This window comes from Scomber japonicus, chromosome 2 (assembly GCF_027409825.1).
Source record: "Scomber japonicus isolate fScoJap1 chromosome 2, fScoJap1.pri, whole genome shotgun sequence".
Taxonomy (NCBI): Eukaryota; Metazoa; Chordata; class Actinopteri; order Scombriformes; family Scombridae; genus Scomber; species Scomber japonicus.
This window is the reverse complement of record NC_070579.1, coordinates 10930815-10950979: the sequence shown is the minus strand read 5'-3', so window position 1 is coordinate 10950979 and position 20165 is coordinate 10930815. Positions and strand designations below refer to the sequence as shown.

Sequence of the window (20165 nt, the reverse complement as noted above, 5' to 3'; positions counted from 1 at the left end):
CCGTCGATCCTTCCTCATCGCCCCCTCTCGTTAGGTCACATCATCTAAAAGCCTCCGACCTCCTCAATTAGTGACTGAAGAGAGAGAGAGAGAGAGAGAGAGAGAGAGAGAGAGAGAGAGAGAGAGAGAGAGAGGGAGAGGGAGAGAGAGAGAGAGAGAGAGAGAGAGAGAGAGAGAGAGAGAGAGAGAGAGAGAGAGAGAGAGAAGGAAGTGAAAGAAGGAAGGATGTCTTTGAGAAGTGTGTGAATGTGGCCCGGGGGGTGTTTTTCGTCCCCGCTGTGTCCTGAGATAACGACCGACTCTCAAGACGACTGCGCTGGACCTGACAAACTAGACCTCACCAAGCCCCCCCACCCCTCCCCTCCCCATCCCCCACCCCACCCCTCCCTTCCCCATCCCCATCCTCCCCCAAGTTAAAATCCAACTTAAAAAACAAAAAAGAGACAAAGATTAGGAGAGAGGAAACAACAAAAAAAACAAGAGTGATCTATTATCCGGTTGTAATTTGTTCCTTTTTTTAAAACCCCCCTTCTCTCCTCGCAGACATCAGAGAATAAAGGTTTTCATAATTTTCACGCAATTTCTTAAATTAAATCCTCCTTTTCAAATACTATTATTATTTTTTTTTTTATATAAATGTAAAAGTTCTGTCCCCCTCCTTTTTTTCTTTTCTTTTCTTTTTTTAAAACTCTGCCTCTCTCGTTTTCCTCGACATGGGACGAGGGAGCCGACAATCGCAATATTTCAGTGTCCGTTTTTTTTTTTTTTCTTTTTTCCGTTTGTTCCAAACCTGTCGTCCCCGGAGACCCAGAATCAACAACCATAAACACCAAGCCAGACACCAAAACGTATCTGAGGTTGGAGGAAAGAGGGTTGCTTATTTTTTCGATGTCACTTCCCCCCCTCTCATTCACATGACACAAGCCAGCTGTTTCAACTACTGAGAGAAAGGGACAGTTACTATTAAGTCTGTGTGTGTGTGTGTGTGTATATGTGTGTGTGTATCTGTGTGTGTGTGTGTCTACGTTAATATGAGCAGCGACCGTGTGTGTATCAGAGCATTGTGGTCTATATGCATTTTGTAAAATTTGCTTGTGTGTGTGTACAGGTCCTTCTCTCGTCCCCCTCCATCATCATCCTCCCTTTTCTCTCTCAGAAGAGGTTCTCCTCAAAAATAGCCATCAGGTCGCTCTGGAAGTTTATGTCAATGGTGTCGGCCATCTGCGGAGGAGAAAAGAACAAAAGGCAGCGTTAAAAAAAATCATAGTTTGGTGGTGGTGAGGTAATGAGGGTTTTTTTTTTTTTTTGTGGTGTTGAATTTGAACCCTTACCGCCTCTCTCCTGCGCCTCTCCTGCTCGCGGCGGCGCGCCATCTCCCTCTGCTGGTCGAGAGCGTTCTGTGCAGCCGACGAGGACGGGGGCGGGGCTTGCGGCTGGCTTGGTGGCGCCTGCGGTGAGTGAGTGGGCGGGGTAGAAGCAAGAGGCGTTGGAGCGAGCGGCGACTGTTGCTCCTGGCGACGGCGGGCGTCTTCTTGCGCCCGACGAGCTTGCTCCACGGTGTCGTCGTCGTCACGGCTACTGCACGAAAAAAACAAAAAACAAGGAGGGTTGAGATGAGTCTGATGAGTATCATGCAACGTTAATGATAAGGACACAATTATAAGAACCAGACTGATACTACATATTACAGATAGATACAGATTGTCTTTTTTTAATTGATATAAACTGATATTTGATCTTTTTAAATATAAACATATGAACAGTTAAACTATATTATGGTTCTTCATTGCTGCTACATTACCTCACATACCTCTTATATAAATATCCGAGAGGCCCTTTAATACTGTAGTTATGTTACTTATCAGTAGACATATACACAGATACTGATATATGTGGTAAGCTAAGATGTATAAAAGTATGAACTGTGCTCATAATAACACTATGACATTTTATTTATTACAATGTTTAAAAAAGTACTTCACAAAAAAAGTTCATCAGATTATTTTTTAAGTCCTGTTTCTGAATATTTACAGAATCACCAGAGAGCTCATAAAACTCTTGATTCCTTCATGACGTATCTCCAGTTGTCAGGGAGTAACTCGTGTTTCCAGCACACAAAAGCTTTTAGAAGTGTTTCTGCTTAACGGTTTATGACAGATAGTCTCAGCAATCCTGTTATTTGCTTGGCTGGTGTGAGAAAGTTCACCACAGTCCACTTTCTAGACCGAACATGCTTTCAAGATTTGCTTAAGATTTGCTTAAGATTGGCATATCTGAGCACATGATTAAAATATGTACACAAAACGTTGATTACGACATCACGTGCAGGTTGACCGCGGCTCTGTAGTATCGTTAAAGTTAAGGGGGGGGTTAAAAAAAAAACTCACTCTCTCCTCGAGGTGCTGACATCAAACAGTTTCACACTCTGACCACAGTGGAGTTTTTTTAGCGTAAATGGAGAACTGAATCTGTCATGTTTCCTCTAATTGGTCACACTTAACGGACTTTTTTGCACTTTTATCTTTTGTATCTTTAAGAGATATGCATGTGTTTGTGACATGGTGTTAGAGGTGTAGCGCCTGGACTCTATGACTATGACAGCCCCCCACCCTTTAGTTTCATTATCCAATAGATTTGACACCCTGTTCAACCGATTACGCAATGACGTAATCGTACATCTGGTCTAGGATGACTGGACTCTGACTCGTTGTATTGTTCACAATATAATGACAATAAAAACTTTGACTTGACTTGACTTGGATGAAAGCCCCCCACCCTTTGTTTCATTAGCCAATAGATGGACCCCAGGAAGAGTAGCTGTTGCCTAGGTAACAGCTAATGGGGATCCAAATAAACTAACTTACTAATTCTGTTCAACCCAATTACGCAATGACGATGGTACATCTGGTCTAGGATGACTACACGTTGGCTTTTTATCAGAAAAATAGCAGCAGTGTTAAAATGTTATAGTCTGTTTGCACAAATGGAAGCTCTGAATTAGTATTTCTTCTTAGAGTTTGCTGTCGTCGAGCTTCTGATTCAGCTGCATGTTGCTAAAAGATGAATCCTTTTTCATGTAGTAATAACCAGTTTGATTATTTATTGTCTGTTTGCTTTAGTGTGAATCAGTGGATGAGTTTCTCTTTGGTTTGGTTTTGGTGTCACAAGGCAAAATTTGAAGCCATGTGGGAGCCGTCACTCATCGACTCGTTTTTTTATTGGTCAGAAATGTTCGTGGGGTTGGCGGGCAGAGAAAAGCCAGTTTATAACTATCCTAAATGGACCGTCAGCAGAATTTCTCTATAATTGCAATCATCGTTTGGGCTGCGGACCAAGCCAAAATATGTGAGCAGGAGTTGAAGTTGTTTAGACCGGCCAAAATGTCCTCACAACTGGTGTTTGACTGGTACTGGTTCTATCATAAGATAGAAATACATGCAGAGAGCTGGTTGGATCCTCAACATGTGCAATGCTTCCTGCACATTCATACCATTAAACAAACCCAAGTTCATTTGTAACTGGACTGAGACCTCCTCTTCAACAAAGTCACAGGCTGTGTTCGAAACCGCATACATCTATACTACATACTTCCATCCTACACACTAAACGATCAGATAGTAAGCAGACCGTTTACACTGTAGTAAACTACATGATAACCCACAATGCATTTCGTCCCTACCCGAGCTGAAATCATCAGGCTGAAGCTGATTTCATTTTAGCTCTAACTCTGTAAATATACCACTTTATCCACATTTCTAACCTTTTTAGGAAGAAAGTAAAGTAGCCCTTTAGATCCACAATGTGACGCTAATTTGTCCAAATAACACCTGTTTAAAGTTTTGTTCCTGAGAATTCGGAGTTAGACGTAGCGAGTAACGCACTTCCGGTTATTTTCACAAAATAAAACACCCGTTACCTTTTATTATTAAGAAAACCATAACGATAGAATTAGTGCTTTTATTTTGAAAACAGGAAGCGAACATATCCTCGCTGTAGCTAACTTGAAACCACCGAGCTGATGATCTGTGACGTTTGTATTTTGGGTTTTTTTTTTCAGAAGTTGCGTTGCATCTTGGGTAATGTGAGTGTGAGTAGTCAGCTCTTGATGCATACTCTGCATTTCTGGAGAATCTAGTAAACCATCCAGGAACTTCTCACATACTCTAAATCACATACTACGCAGTTGAAACACACTACATACTTCAAATGACGTCAGAGTTAGTAGAGTAGTAGGAAAGTATGCGGTTTCAAACAGACCCCCAGTCTTGTTGTTTCGGTTCACACCTGAGTGCCACCGCTGTGTTCACACCTGCTCGAACACATCGAGGGGGGTGAACGCTGCAGGGTGGGACTCCACCAAACTAATCATGGCAGGTGTGAAAATGCTTTAAGGGATGCCGTCAGTTCAGTGTGTGACTTTTCCATTTTCCTCCTGCCTACCGTAGCTTTTCTTGTTCTCTCCTGGCCTGTTCAGCCTGAGCTTTCAGCTGTCTCTCTCTCTCCTCCTTCTCTCTGGCGGCCCGTCGGAACTGTTCGAAGCTGTCGCTGGAGGAGCGAACGGCAGACGCCGGTGTGGACTGAGACCTCTGAGCCAGGCTAGCCCAAGAACCCATGTTCTTTAACTTCACATCCTTGGGGAGGAGAGGAAGAAGATAAATGCAAAAAAATTGGATCATGACAAATTTAATTGAGGAAGAGAAAACAGACAAACCAGATGGGGGAGTGTAGATATAATGTAATATAGCTTAATCTTCTCCATTATCTTCTTATTTTACTATCGGACACACCTGTGTCTTCTTGGGAGCGATGGGAGTTTTGGGCTCTTGCTTGATTTTGTTGTCTTGCTGGGAGCAGGGTGGCGCCGGGGAGTCTGGGAGGCGGGGACCAGGGCGAGAACCATCCAATGGCTTCAGATCTAATCCTGGAGGAGACATATGAGTGGTGAACATTCACACCTTAAATCACTGAATATAAGTAATAACATTTGGAAGGCTGTAAGTATTGTCACAACTTCTAAGTAAATGTTACCTTGTTTAGCTTTAGATAAACTATGAGGTTCTGTTGTACTCACTGTGTTTGTTGTCAGGTTTGTGTGTGTCCAGACGCATGGCAGGGCTGAATGGGGAGGGGGGCAGCACTGGCGACTGGGAAGGTTTCTCTTCTTTGACCCCCACCAAGTTTGACCGTGGGTCCTACAGACAGACAGAGCATGAACATACAGCCTTTCTATAATCTACAACATAATGTTTTCATCACACGATATTTCAAATTAAAACTGATGATTCTTCCTGTTACGTTTGTGTAAAATTAGACACTTGACATTTAAATGAGGCACAGTAGAATATATCATGCGGCTGGCACAGACAGTCACTGCGAACACAACGAACAAAGAACAAAAGGTGGATCACTAACGTGTTTCTTGATCTGTGGGGGAGACTGCTGTCCCATTGTATGGAACTGAGGCATCTGAGGAGAATGCATCATCAGGGGAGAGGGGCTCTCACGCAGGCAGCCTGGAAAAACAACAAGTGTTGAAAACCGTTTATTTCAATGCAAAAGTAAATAGATCCAAAAGTGGAGAGTGACATTAGTTGAGTTCCCAAAGCCTGTGGTTCAACTTTGTAAATAAATAAAGTGAAATTAAATAAGCAGCTTCAATCTAAAAAAAAAAAAACAAAGCCGCAAATTTCGGTTCAGTGTTTTGATTTTGAAGTAGTGTTTACTCCTGCTGAGTGTTTAGCAGCGCTGCATTATGTAACAGCAGCAGCCTAATTTGCAAAGCTCTTAAAGAGTAGCCTCTTGAGCCGCAGCCGCTGGTAACAAGAGGTTTGACTCACATGTTGTCATGAAAGAGGAATCTTGCTCCACAGCATGGCCAAACGCAGATATGACATAAAAAGATGTTAAACTTGGTTTCACTTCACAATGTGATGTAAATGGGCTGTTCCAAAGTGGTGTAAAAGTTTGCTTCACCCATTCAAACACACTCAAAATAAAGAAATGTCTGCTTGTGACCTCTTGTAAACAGGTTATGGCTTTAATGTGGACATGAATTGTGCACATTTTATTATTTTTTTTTAAGATTTTGTTGGCATAGATGCCTTTATTTATCAGTAGACCGACAGGAAACATGGGAGATAGAGAGAGAGGGGGGTGTGACATGCAGCAAAGGACCTCCGATAAGGACTCTAACCACTCGACCACCTGCACGCCAATTGTGCACATTATATATTTTTTTAAAGTATATTTTTTTTGGAGCTTTTTGCCTTTATTGTACAGGTTAGAAGAGAGAGAGACAGGAAATGGGAGGCAGAGAGGGGGGAATGACACGCAGGATAGGAATCAACCAGGGTCGCCTGCAGTGAGGACTGTAGCCTCAACACATGGGGCGGGTGCTCTACCCACTGAGTTAAACACAGCCACGATTGTGCACATTTTAACCAAAGACTGATTTTTTCCCCCTACTCAGGTTATTTAATTCGAATGAAAACAAACAAAAAATAGAGAAAAGGTGAGGAAAAAATAAACATGTTCATCATTTTGTGACCTCTTGAGTTTAAGAACCTCAGTCTCCAGTATAAATGTGGATCTTACCTGTTGAGAAATGCTCTGCTTTGCTGCGTGGCGACGGCTGCTGCTGCTGATGTTGCATCTGCTGTACCTTCTGCTGCAGGGCAACCCCCTTCTGTTGCTGCAACGCTGAGGTGTGTGTGTTCGGGAACGGCTGCTGCATGTGCGTGTGGCCTGTGCTGTGCCTCTGCGTCAGAGCGGGGGCGAGTGTCGTCACAGCCTGCGCGTTGTGCATCGACGCCACCAGCTGTGAAGCGCCCTGCACGGGGGGAGAGTGCGTGTGCAGCGGCTGGGTCTGCACGGGGGGTCGGACTTGGAGCGACTGCAGGAAGGATTGGACCTGACTGAGGGGCGGGGTGTCGGCGCTGGTGGGCGTCGGCTCTTCGTCGTCCTCCAGCAGGGCTTGGGGCGGTTGAGCCGAGAGGGTACCCAGGATGCCGTGCGACGGGGGTGAAGGTACGCGTGGGCGGGGGACGGGCTGGGGGAGGGTGAGAGGGAGCGAGGGCTGAAGCTGGGGCGAGGTGGATGGAGGCAGCGTGGGGAGCGAGGACGGGGGAGGCTGTGGGATTTTCGGAGGCAGTGGCGCTGCACGGTTGATAGGTCTCGACGGTTGCTGGGGAAGAGCATTGTGGAGCGCTGCAAAAGAAAAGGAAAAGAAAAGATAAAAACATTAAGAATTAAATAACAAACATTAACCTGTTCCTGCAACTTAAATTAAATTTTAAAGAATCTGGATCAACAGCAGGAGATGACACCTTCAGACCAACAAAAGGATTAATACTCAGATAACAAGTCAATGTTATTCCTTAAGATTTCATTTCTGGATAATTTGGCGACAGCTGGAGTAACTAGGGGCAACGTCTTCAGTAAACAATTCCCAGACTTCCATTTAAAATGAATTAATTAATCACTGGGGGGCAGGAAACTTGTTTTCAGCTGCTACTCACTACTTCTTTTTCCCCAATCTGTATCTATACTGCCCAGGACCAGCTGTTCAACTCATCTGGATTACATCATTATGTGACATATTGTATGTTTGTATGCACTGACTCCGCAAACTATTATATATAAATAGGCAGGTAATGAGTGTACGTACAGTCAACAGTTATACCAGAGTTGATACCCGCCATAAAAAGTAGTTTAAATATTGGGTTGAATGTAATGAAATCAGCAACAATGCTCAATAATTTGTTTGTAACTTTTTTAACAACTATTTTTAGACTGATGAGGAAAATCATTTTAGTTGCAGCTCTTAAGTGTTACAGAAGTGCGCTCACCTGGTGAAGGTATGATGGGATGTTGGTTTAGGAAGGGGTGCGTCTCAGTGGGAGTCTGGCCAGTGGGTGTGTTTGCATTGAGGAGGCCAGAGGCGACGGGGGCACCAGCAGTAGTAATGGTTGGATTGGGCTCTGTGTTCGACTGCGTCAGGTGAGGGTTCATGAAGTGGGCCAGAGGATCAAATCCAGAGCCTAACAGCTGGGAGGAGTCCAGAGAAGGGGCGGCGACTGGGACAGTAGGAGGAGGGACAAACGGTGGTTTGGACTGGACCACTTGAGGCTGCAGTGGAGGTTGAAGCTGAGGAGCTACTGGGCCAGCTATGCTACTGAGGGACTGGTGGTGCGGTCTCTTGGTGTCCTTGTTAGTCGAGATCTTCTTCTGCTTGGGAACCAGCCCTGTATGACCGGCACAGAGGAATATAACATGTTGAAGAATGACAGTTACTATGTATGTGTGTGTACAGTTCAAAGATGTGTGTGTACAGTTCAAAGTTGATTTTTTTTGTGTGTGTGTTTTGTTTGTTTTTTTACCATTCTCAGAGTCATCACTATCAGAGGAGTCACTGCTGCCTGAAGACGAAGATCCCGTCTTCATCTTTGTCACATTTGTCATTTCCAGAGGCTTCTCTACTGCAACACACACACACACACACACACACACACAACATTCAATAAGTGATGGACTGACAGCTTCCGTCTCACTTGTGTAACCAGACATTCAGCTGGTGTCATGAAAAATAAATGAACAGCAATCATTCGGATTAAACAAAAACAACTAAATACAATTAACTGCACTCCTTTACAAAAGCATCTGATGGCTTGTTAACAGCCAGGATGCATGCCTGAAATCAAAATCATCATCATCACATTTTTCATCACAGTGTTAGCAGTTTGTTTATTGTCATTAACGCTAATATTTCTATCAATTTAATTTTGTTTATTTTCATTATTATCATTTTTTAATGGATTTTATGGTGTGTGTGTGTGAAGCACTGGTGTTTTTAGATGTTCTCGTGCTGTATGTGCAGCTGTGTGTATGAAGTAAAATCCAATAAAAAGTGTTAGCAGGTTAGCAGTATAGCAAATGTATGTTTAATGACATGCAAAGCAAGTGTTCCATGGCTATGCATTACATTAGAGCAAACTATATAAAATGTATTGATTTGGCTTGTTTTTAATTGCAGTGTGCTTATAATCACTTATTTGGATAGAAATTGCTATATTACTCCATTAATAATAATACATTAATATGCAGATTATATATAACGATGGCCCTAGATTCAGCCTTAAAATAGAAATAGTGCAGGTTTGAACATGTAGCCTGTATCAGGTAAAACAACCAGGCTAACAAACTGTTTTGATGTAGCGATCCATGAGCAAGTCTGTCATTCCTGTGTTGTCTAGAAGCTGTAAAACCAGAGGGACCAGTCCTCGTATGTAGTCTTAAAGATGATTTGACAGTTCAACAGAAGAGTTACATAAATTTTAATTAAGGGTGGTAAAGCCAGACAGTCTCATGGAAAGAGCTTTGACTCACAGGAGAATTGTTGGAATCACAAAAAAGTCACGTGACAGTCCCTTACGGTTCATGTCGAGACCTGAGCAGCCTACCTGACGGCTTTTTCTTTTTCCTGAGGCAGCTGGAGACGTATTTCTCCAGCTCCCTCAGCGTGGAAGGCTTCAGCGTCTCAAAGTCGATCTCGATCTCGTCCGGGTTGGAGTTCTTCAGCGAAGGCTCGCGTGTCTGGATTATGTGCACGACGCGGCCCAGTTTGTCGCCGGGCAACTTGTTGATGTCCAGGCTCAGCTGCCTCTTCTCCTCGTACGACATCGGCTTGCACCTTTCAGTGGACACGGCCCCGAACACATCTGGGGAGGAAAAAAAATGTAAAAGCAGGTTAATATTGAGTGGTTTAAGGAAAGTATAAGCTGATCTGGAGCACAAACACTCGTATACGTACCGATGTCATCTCCTGCTTCAAGAGAAGCCGAGGGGACGAGAGGGGTCGGCCCGGTCTGAGGGGGCACAGCTGGACGACTGCTTTTAACCCCTTCTTTCTTACTGTTAGAAACAAATGATTAGATTAGCTCCAGGTTAACGCAGCTGCACTAACATCACATACCGTATTATTTCTGTAAAAACCTACCCGGGCTTCTTCCTGTCCTTCTTTACGATGATTGGCTCTTTGCTGCTTTTGCTTTTCTTGGAAGTCTGAAGCATCACAGACGGAGGGGCCTCCACAGGTTCCTCTGCGCCCATCTTCTTCTTGTGCTTTTCTTTCTTCTTCTCCTTCTCCTTCTCCTTCTTTTCCCTCTCTTTCTTCTTGGGCTTGCTGACCTGCGGCTGCGAGAGTGCGGCCAGCTGCTCGTGGACAGCCTTTAGCTAGACGACACAAACACAGAAACAACACAAGAGACGATTGTGACGTTCGGAGACACGATGAGCGGCGGCCTTTTTGCATTTTTTTTTTTTTTTTTTTTTTTTTTGCTTCTCTGTGCTTTCAGCGTTTACCCGCATTCGGCAAAGCTGTTCTGCATGGCCCACCCACCTGTTGTGTCTCATAAGCCTCCCTCCCCCTTCATTTTCCATCCTCTAACCTGTTCCTGTAACTCAGCCAATCGGTGTTGCCTTTCGTGTTCTGAGTCTCCCGCCGAGGACTCCGATTCGGAGGTGCTGGAGCTGTCATCATCCGAGACAATGGAAGGAGGCGGGGCTTGTCGAGTGGAGGGGGCAGGGTGGAGGGCCGACGACGGGGTGGGAACAGGGGCGGGCTCCTCTGGCTCATCAGGCATTTTGGCGAAACGCATCTCAAACACGTCCTGGATGGAGGACAGACAGAGAATTAAACGGGCTGATTGCCACATATATCATTCTTTCCTTTAAAAACAGAAACAAATTAACTAATTGTTGATATTTGGTCTATGTGATGCTGTAAATATAATATAAAATGAATACTCTTTTTTTATAGATACTCTGAATTAATAAAACTTTTGCAAGAATGTCTAAAAAGATGTTTTCGCTTAGTCACTGTAGGTTTATTATGAGTAGAATGAAAACTACATTTTAGCAAATCTCTTTTTTTCTTAAAATTCTGAACTGAATGTTTTTACAATATTGATTGGAGACACTTAGCTTACCTATTTAGCTAACGTACAGACTAACCATATGCACTATATAACCAAAAGTATGTGGACACCTCGACATTAAACCCATGTGTGATTTTACAACATTTCATTTCAAAACTATAGGCTTTAACCTGCTCTTATAATATGGGTTTATATTTATGCCTCATTCTGTAATGGATCATTTGGAGCAAAGAAAAAGACTCTTTATAAGCTAATAAATGTATGATTGGTGGAGAAATGACGATCAGGCAGAGAATCATTTAAACTGAGCTAAATAAATAAATAAATGTTGTGCTCAATACATTTATTTACATGTTTACTAGTGAAATGATCATTTTGACAGAGAGAGTAAATGAGCTAAACAGAGTTACAGTAGTTACCATTTTGTGCTTATGTGGATATTAGCAGACACACAAAAGGACAAGATAGATTTTGGTTTACCAGCTGCTCAGGAATGTGTTACAAATATAAGTTGTTACCCTAAAAGACTCTTCTGGGAAAGATTTCAACAAAGATGTTCAATTAGCTCTCAATCAGAGATAAAGGGGCGTCCACATCCGTCCGGTCACATAATGCATACAGTGTTGATTACGTTTTGTTTGACAGTATGTGTGATGCGCTGCTTACCTGTAATTTACGCGCCATGGTAACCACGTCATGGTCCGGTGGATTATACTTGTAACAGTTCGAGAACATCAACCTGACGTCTGCTGCGAATTCTTGAGCGTCTCTGTACTGTCTGTTGTCCAGCTTTTTCTGAAGGAGACAAACAAACCAAAGAGATCAAAAACAATCCAAATCCTGTAAGTTTTAAAACTTATTCTAAATCTAAATCATATTTTATATTATAGAAAATCTGAGGATTATTTAGGGATATACTGAACCTGAACAGGACTATCCTTAGAAACCAACTACTATATTTATTTATTACTATTAATTTGCCTATTTATTAATTCATTTATTCTACATTCGAGTCATTGATTGTGTTCTTTTTATCTTTTTCATCCTGCACTTTTATTGTTGGTTATTTGTTTGATTGTTTTTTAATATTCCACTATTTTTATGATCGTTACATATCCTCTGATTAGAAAAAATAAAAAAGAAGTCCAAACCCAAAGTACTGTCTAAATGACACCAGATCCATTGGATGCCGGCCACCAATCTGCATAAAATCACCTTGATGGTGCTGAGGTCCATGGGGTGCTTGATGATTTCATGGTAGTCATGGAGACCGAGAGCTTTTACGTCGACAGGCTTGTAGAAGGGCCAGGCGTACGACACGTGTTTCTTGGACAGCATCTCTCTGACGAGGCGCGCGCACGAACGCAACTGTTCGTGACGCTTCGGCGTTGACGTTCCTCCCGTCTCCAAACCTCCGCCCAGGTGGTGCTGAGAGTCCGGCTGCAACGGGTCTTTTTTGGCCTGCTTCAACGGGCGATTGCTATCTCGGCGCGGCCGAGTGTCAACAGAGACGGGAGATGATTCACTGAGTTGGTCGTTGGCGGTGGGGGTGGTGGTGTCTGCTTTCCTCTTTTGGCTCTTCCGTTGCTATGGCAGCATCAGGGTTAGAAGTTAGAAAATGACAATAAATCAGCTTCTATTTAATAAGGATGTTACTCTCCACAGCTCCTTACCTTGATGAGAGCAGGGGAGCTCTGCAGCAACGGGGTGGGATGGATGCCTGGGTGTGTTTGGGCCAGAGGAGGAACAGAGGTCATGCTCTGGGCCAGGACGTCTGGTGTTGAGAGAGGGTACGGGGGTCCCAAATGGGGTGCGTGGGAGGTGGGTGTAGGAGGCACGCGTGGGGGCTGAGGCTGAGGCTGGGCCAGCGGCAGGGCCAGAGGCAAGGCCAGAGGCAGCGTCAGAGGCAGGGTCATAGGCAGAGCCAGAGGCAGGGCGGGAGGGCCTGGAGCGGTGGATGAGGCATGCGTCTGCTGGGTGTTTGAGGGGGGTGAGAAGCCTCGTGTGTGGGGTGTAGTGGGGGGAGTCGGCGAGTCTTTGCCTGAATCTGACTTGGAGATCAGACCTGGAGGGGAGAAAACAATCTGAGTGAAGACAATGACACCAACCGTTTTTTTCCCAGACCTGCATGAAAGCTGTCGGACAAATGAAGTAACTGATCAGGAAACGCCCATAAAACACGAAGCCATTAAAACTTAAATCATTAACATTAACATGCTTTATATTAGGTGTGGTGGATGAAAGGGAGGACCAAGCACTGACGACATTTAAATCACTCACACCAGCTCGACTGGTTAGGGTGGTGTAATTTACTCCTTACAGCCGTCACACTAACACAACCTTCGTCATTATGTCAACATCTTTAAATCTTTTGCTACTGAAACAACAACAATATGGTTCAAATAACGTCCTAAACATCATACCGCTATCTCGTCTGCCCCCGCGCCGTGCCTTGGAAACCACGGGAATCTCCGACTCCTCCTGCGGCATCTCAGATATCTTCTGGAGAAAATACTTTTCCAGGGACTCCGCCATTAATACGATATCATCCCCGGGCTAAACAAACAAACACATATACGCATGTTTAGAAGATTCTTTGTACCGAGGCCATCTTTCTTTATCTAAAAGTAATAATAACTGTTTAAAAAGGACACTACAAGGACTGCTTATGTGGCCAGCGGCTGACCTTGTTGTAGATGTAGCAGTTTGTGAACATTGTGTTGAAGTCTTGGATACACTCCTGGGCATTCCAGTAGTAATTGTTCTCCAGACGTTTTTTTATCGTGCCCATGTCCATGGGGACCTTGATGATCTTATAGTAGTCCTTGAGAGAGGGAAGCAGGTAGAGATAAGTAGAGTGATAAGAACAATGTCTGGACACAAAGCATGTATGTTTTCAGAAAACACAACTCTCCTATCTGCTTTCTTTAGACCATACCAACATGATTAGATTATTATTGAATTAATTGGCAACTATTTCAATCCCAAATTCATTGTTTAAGTTGTTTTAAGGAAGGAAGTATCAACTTTTTGTCTATCTTAAATGTGGGAACTTTTTGCTTTTCCTTGTATTAGATCATAGTAAATTGTATCTTTCAGTTTTGGACTTTTGGTTCACAAAAAAGGACATTTGATGAGCATGGTTTATTATTTTTTTTATGCTTTAAAGGCAAAAAGAGGTTACAGATTAACCAAGAAAAATTTGGGGGGATTAAATTGATACTGAAAGTGATCGTTCGTTTTGCCGTCCTGTATTTCACTCTGAGTCCACAGCAACAGCAAAAGGCTTTGTTGTGTTATGTTTATCAGTTCAAGAAATGACTCAACCCTTTCTCTTCATATTTAAGTCAGTTGTCATAATTTTCCAAGTGACGAAGAGTCTGGGGTAAAAAAAAAAAAAAAAAAAAAAATCCAAAACATCAATGCAGAGGAACAGGAAAGAGGCGGAGCGGCACATCTACCCCACACCGCTGTGTACTCTACTGCTGCTTTGCATTTAAAATGAGTGCAGGGGCTATTTGATGCTATCGCTAGGTTTCAAACTATGTACTTTCATGATAGGCATGCAAGACACATAAATACATGACTCACAGGCAAATTGAGCTTGATGGCATCTACTGGAGCATGGAAGGGCCATGCAAAGTTGTGTTTCCATAACGTCTTCATCACTACTTTAAGTAGGTACTGAAAAAGAGCACACAAAAAAAATCATATGACATCAGATAAAGTTTGAACACTAGACAAAATTGACATGTGACAAATACATAGTGAAGAAAGCTCGCTACCTGTAGCTGATTGGTCTGTCGTTTGGGTCTGGAGGGATGCCATGATTCGGGGGCTGGAGGGTTGAAGGGGAGAGGTGGTGGGTCAGAGGGAGGGTTCTGGCTGCTGCCCGCCTCCAGGCCGTCTCCCATCGCAGTGGTGGGTTGCAGTGACTGAGCAGACAGTTTAGGCAGATTTGACCTGGCAGGGGCAGGTGGGACCGGGGGGAGCCCCCTCAGGCCATTACACTCCTCACTCGACTCTCTGTAAAGAACCATCAACAAAAAAGCGTTATCAGCGCTTCAATCTGCTGCCGTTTTATTATTAGGCTTGTTAGAGAAGCCGAAGTATGACTCATCTATTTACAACACCTCACATCTGAAACTGATCCATATCTACACACACTCAGGTGGACGTGGAAGAAAAACACACACCAGCTCATCTTTGGTGGTGTAGCTGTGACTCAACCAAGTTTGACTTAATGTAGTTGACATTTTCGTCCTTGATGTGGTTTTAGGGCTGGGCCAAAAAATTGATTCTCATACAAGAATCGATTTTTATATTAATTGTGATTTTTTTCTGGCGATTTATTTATTTATTTAACTTCTTTTTTTATTTTTTATTATTATATTCTAAAGACCAGCTAAATGTAGCAGTTTAGTTTACTGTAAGATGTTGGCGGATGAGAATGTTTTTTGTGAGGGCAGGTTCACAGTTTTCAAAATAAATCTCACAAACTGATGAGATGTGTGTCTTGTTTTTTTGTAAATATGACTTACGATGTATTATCAAGTCTTTGGTTCAACCTGTTCTTGTTTAAGGAAAGAAAGTCACAATCATTGAAATATAAAATCGCAATACTTGTTTAATCAGAATCGCAATTTAAATCGAATCGGGACCCAAAAATCGTTAGAGAATCAAATCGGCACAAAAGCATATCGGCCCAGCCCTACTATCTAGCAGCCATAGTGATTATGACCAAAAAATGGACTTTACTGCTGTCAGTTTGCAGTTTCCAACGCTGAGTCGGGACATTTTCTAATAAGACGTAACGTTGTCATGTTTATGATTGCAATGATGATGACGGTTTTGTAACTTTAAGGACACATAAACCATGTTTCAAGTGATCATTTTAACCCAAGTCATGATCTTTCCCTAACCCTAAACACATGGAATCGAATCGGGACCCAAAAATCGTGAGAGAATCGAATCGGCACAAAAGCGTATCAGCCCAGCCCTATGCGGTTTATCTTTAAAATAAGGAAAACGGGATTGTGCACTTAAAAAGGACCAAGATTTGTGCGGGTAACATTTAGCGCCATCTGGTGAAGTCGCTGCAGATTGCAACTCATTTTTAAAAAATCACACAAGACTCTCTAGAGTCAGTGTTTGGTTTGTTACTTCTGGACTACTAAAGAAACATGGCGGGGTGATATGGTTGCCTACATAAAACATATTTATGAACATTATCATTATATTCTCTTTCTGCCAAAGTCCGTTCCACTATGTTCTCCACACTAGACCTCTGAGACACACACTGTTTGTTTACATGTGCAAACAAATGTGTGCATTCCAGACCAACTACAACTTGATAAACGTCAAACTTCTTAAAACAAATATTGACTTACGGGTGATGAACAAATAAAGACTGCAAGCCTTCCCAACTCTGGCTTACGTTCATGTTCATGTGCATTAACATCAATATCAAAAGTTCACAGGAGTCATACAAAATAAGCTAAGTCATCCCATGCTTGCTATTTTACAGTCTGATTGTGATGCTGGACTGTAGGTATAACTAAAGTGAAAATCTTTGATCCATGTACACAAAGGCAGGCCAAAAGTAAGAATAATGTATTAAATAATGCTACTTTAATATCTGAACCTTTACAGTCACATGTCCTTTAATGTCACCTAGAAAATGTGTGCAGTGTATCTTCAGATGTCACTGGGGAGATCAACATTTCAACACATGCCTGTATCACGTGGCTGATTATCGGCCTCCGGCGTTGCTGTTTCAACGCTTAGGAGAATGAACGCATCCTAAAATAAAGTGGATTGATTCTATTAGTTTAGGACTATTTTTTTTTCTTCTCTCGCTTCGGGTCAGATCATTTGATTATTATTATCATTATCATTATTATTAGGGCCCGAGCGCTGACCAGCTGTAAACCGACATGCATGGAGGTGGGGGGGGTTCATCACTGCTTGCAGCTTTAATTATTATTATTATTGTTAACCTTTATTTCATCTTGAAAGACCATTGAGGAGGAATTCTCATTTACAATGGTATCGAGAAACATTAACAGCAACACAACACACAAAACAATATTAGGTAAAATAAAATAAAAGAAATATAATATCAAGAAAAATAAAATTATATAAAATAAAACAATTAATAAATACAGTTAAACAGTTAAGATATGGTGAAGCAATCAAATAAAACAAGGTCTTTTGGATATATTTACTCTGTGCTTATATGAGACACACTACATTTGAACTTTCCCCGAAGAGTCTGTCCACTCTTGACTGAAAGTTGTTTTTTTAACTTGCACTTTATTAGGTGTTCTTATAACAGATTTTAGTATCTTTATTTACTTTTAGCCATTATATATGGTTCTTATCTTGCTATTGGTTTTATTTACTCTACTTTACTCTTGTCTTTTTAATGTCTGTAGTTTGTTGCTTTGTTAGTTTCATGCTTCCATTGAGCTGCTGCTAAACTGAATTTCCCATTGGGATCAATAAAGTGACTATCCATCCATCCATCTATCCATCTATCCATCTATCCATCTATCCATCCACCTACCTACCTAGATGTGTTTCCATCTACTTTTCATTTTTTAAAAGCACGCCATGTGAATGTAACATTCCTCAAGCAACGCCGACACTAAAACATGACGTGTAAACACTGAATACTACTGACTCATTTATACTTGAATAAATTACAACTTGAATACATTTTTCACATTTAGTCATCATCCTCGTCCACACTCCGCTGCTCTCTCTTGCAAAGTTCCTCACAGCTGTGGTGTTAAAAACAGCATCCACACATGAAGGGGAGGAAAAAAACACCACAAATGTGTCGTGTTTTTGGTATTTACTGCTGTCAGTTTGAGGTGATGACTAAACAGGAGAAATGCAGAGGAGGAAAATGAAACAGACTAACTACTAAACTAGCAGCATCTGTTTGGTGTTTCATGGTTATTTGTGTTTTAGGACGTAAAAAAAACACTGTGAAACAGTCTAATAATAACGTTGGGTTAGGGCTGCTCGATTATGGAAAAAATCATAATCACGATTATTTGGGTCAAAATTGAAATCATGATTATTAAAACGATTTTTTTTTTAACTTTAGAAACATGCTGCATTTATTGTCCATTCGGCTTAATTCTTTTTCTCTCCAAGCAGCAGCCTTTTAACTGCCGCTTAACGCAACACACATCAGAAAACGTGAGGAGATATTAGTGCTGAGCTGGTTACCATGACGATAGTTCACACGTCACTTCCTGGTTTTTAATAATTAGTCAGTAAACTCAGCATCGTCTGACGCAGGCTGGAAACTCTGCACTTTTATTTACAGTTAAAACATTTCGCCGTGTGTTTCAGCTTCTGTCAAACTAACGGTGCTGCGGTGGCTTCCTGTCTAAGCTTTTCAAAATAAAACCTTTGTTATTGAGCGCTATCTCATTATTATAAAAAATCGTTTCCCCTCAATTTTATTAGTTTTGATATCGTAATCGCGATCAAATTTCGATACCATAGACTGTATAAAAGAAACGTAGCTCGATACGTAGCTCTAGTGATGAGACACGAAGAAGAAATAACAATGGCGGAACTTTTTGAGGAAAGGTTTTGTGAGTTGGTTAGAAACTTTAAACATATCGTTTTTGTCTTTTATGCAAGAGGAACATTATCAATATCTCCTCCACAGTCGCCATGTTTGTTTTTGAATTTGTTGTTGTCATAAATGTTTGACTCTGCGCTGCCCCCTGGTGGATGTATTGGTTAACATCCATGCCAACGTAAAGGACGCATGGAAGTATGTGAGTAGTGACGGTAACATCATTTGAATTGGCCCTTAGGGTTATTTCTGTCATTCATGGATTCTCTGTCTCTCTCTTAGTGAAAGCTTTCCATCACTGTCTCTGCTGTTTGAGTCTTTATTGAAAGTTTATTAATATTAAACCTATCACTTGTCCAAATTGTACCAAACTTGACACTGCACTTCTTTGAGTCCACAGCATTACATCCACCAGGTACGAAGTAGATTGGATGAATGTTTGTCAAGATATGAGAAGGACAACCACACACACACACACACACAGACAGACAAATATTCCTTGTTTTATAGATACATCAAGCTTTTAATCAACAGACACGTTTAAATACGCAGAGGACAAAATGTTATATATATAGAGACTTACATGTTTGTCTCCGTGCAGCCGCGATCTAAATCAATTGTGTGATCATATCTCAGTTGGTGAGGCAGCGATCTCCTGAGGTAAGACCGGCAGTTTGACAGTGACACGCTGCGGGTGGGCGGGGGGTAGGGGTGGGTCAGGTGGGTGGATGGGTGGGTGGGGCAAGGAAACGACAACACACTGAGAGAGGACCGAGTGTCGCACCTGAGAGACAGAAAGAGAGATGAGGGATTAAAACTGGAGTCAAAAAAAAACATCACACATTTTTAAAAAATATATATTTCATTGTACAGTCATGCAACTGTTGGGTGGGTGGGACATGGGTTGGGGTTTATAAGTGGCATACTTGATGGGGTTGATTTTGATGTTTTTGTATTACTCTGCTATTTGCCTAAAAATGCCAATAAAGAAATTCAATAAAAAAAAAAACATCACTTGTGAGTAGGCATGGGATGATAACCGTGTTCAAGGTATACCGCGATTTGAAAAAGCCACGTTAACCGAAACAGCCAAATTTTCTGTCATAGCGTTCCTGAGGTATGAGCTGTTATTTGTCTGGTCAAAGACAGGAAGTGCTGGTCAGAAATCCCTCAGGTGGTGCAGCTGCAGCGTAGAGTATCACGACCCCTCACACTGTCATTACCATATATACTCAGGTTAAATGAACATGTCTGTCTTTATTTTTCTTCCTTTTAGGAACATTTTAGAGCTGAATACCGCCATACCGTGAAACCGTGATATTTTTTCTTATGGTTATCATACCACCAGAATCTCATACCGGCCCATGCCTACTTGTGAGGTTGTTTCTCTGCAACAGCATCAAATCAGTAACTACATTAATGATGCTTTAATATGAAATCTCCACTATTCATACATGTAAAATCTAGATGTGAATAAAACACAGAGGTTAAAAAAAAGACAAAATGTGAATTAATTTTTTTCTTCACTATTTTCCTTTATTTTATTTTGCATTGTTCATACCTAATATTATTTAGGTAAATCATATTTTTGTTATATTACTTTGCATTGTTTTCTCTTATATATATTA

The 20165-nt window shown here is 41.9% G+C and overlaps 2 protein-coding genes across 2 annotated transcripts in view; both read right to left on the bottom strand.

Moving 5' to 3' along the window:
• Nucleotides 1-20165, bottom strand: part of LOC128367585 (dnaJ homolog subfamily A member 3, mitochondrial-like) — a 297084-nt gene that overhangs the window by 44456 nt on the left and 232463 nt on the right. The window lies entirely within an intron of this gene.
• LOC128367495 (bromodomain-containing protein 4-like) lies at nt 1085-19242 on the bottom strand. Its single transcript, XM_053328060.1, has 21 exons — nt 19121-19242; nt 14720-14960; nt 14526-14618; nt 13621-13758; nt 13358-13490; nt 12608-12999; nt 12150-12521; nt 11601-11729; nt 10446-10667; nt 9995-10230; nt 9809-9909; nt 9459-9716; nt 8379-8477; nt 7848-8243; nt 6595-7206; nt 5413-5513; nt 5072-5192; nt 4788-4921; nt 4441-4631; nt 1332-1578; nt 1085-1221 (listed from the first exon to the last, which is right to left on the bottom strand). Exons 2-21 carry the CDS (start codon nt 14846-14848, stop codon nt 1153-1155), a joined length of 4173 nt encoding a protein of 1390 aa, XP_053184035.1. The 5' UTR covers nt 14849-14960; nt 19121-19242; the 3' UTR covers nt 1085-1152.

What these genes read in the sequence shown, in the direction of transcription:
- LOC128367495 (XM_053328060.1), bottom strand. Translation starts at nt 14,848, where the DNA reads ATGGGAGACGGCCTGGAGGCGGGCAGCAGCCAGAACCCTCCCTCTGAC. An exon ending in TGGACCTCAGCACCATCAAG is followed by an intron (nt 11,730 to 12,149) that starts GTGATTTTATGC and finishes TGTCTCCTTCAG; the next exon opens with AAAAAGCTGGACAACAGACA. An exon ending in GAAAAAGAAAAAGCCGTCAG is followed by an intron (nt 8,478 to 9,458) that starts GTAGGCTGCTCA and finishes TGTGTGTTGCAG; the next exon opens with TAGAGAAGCCTCTGGAAATG.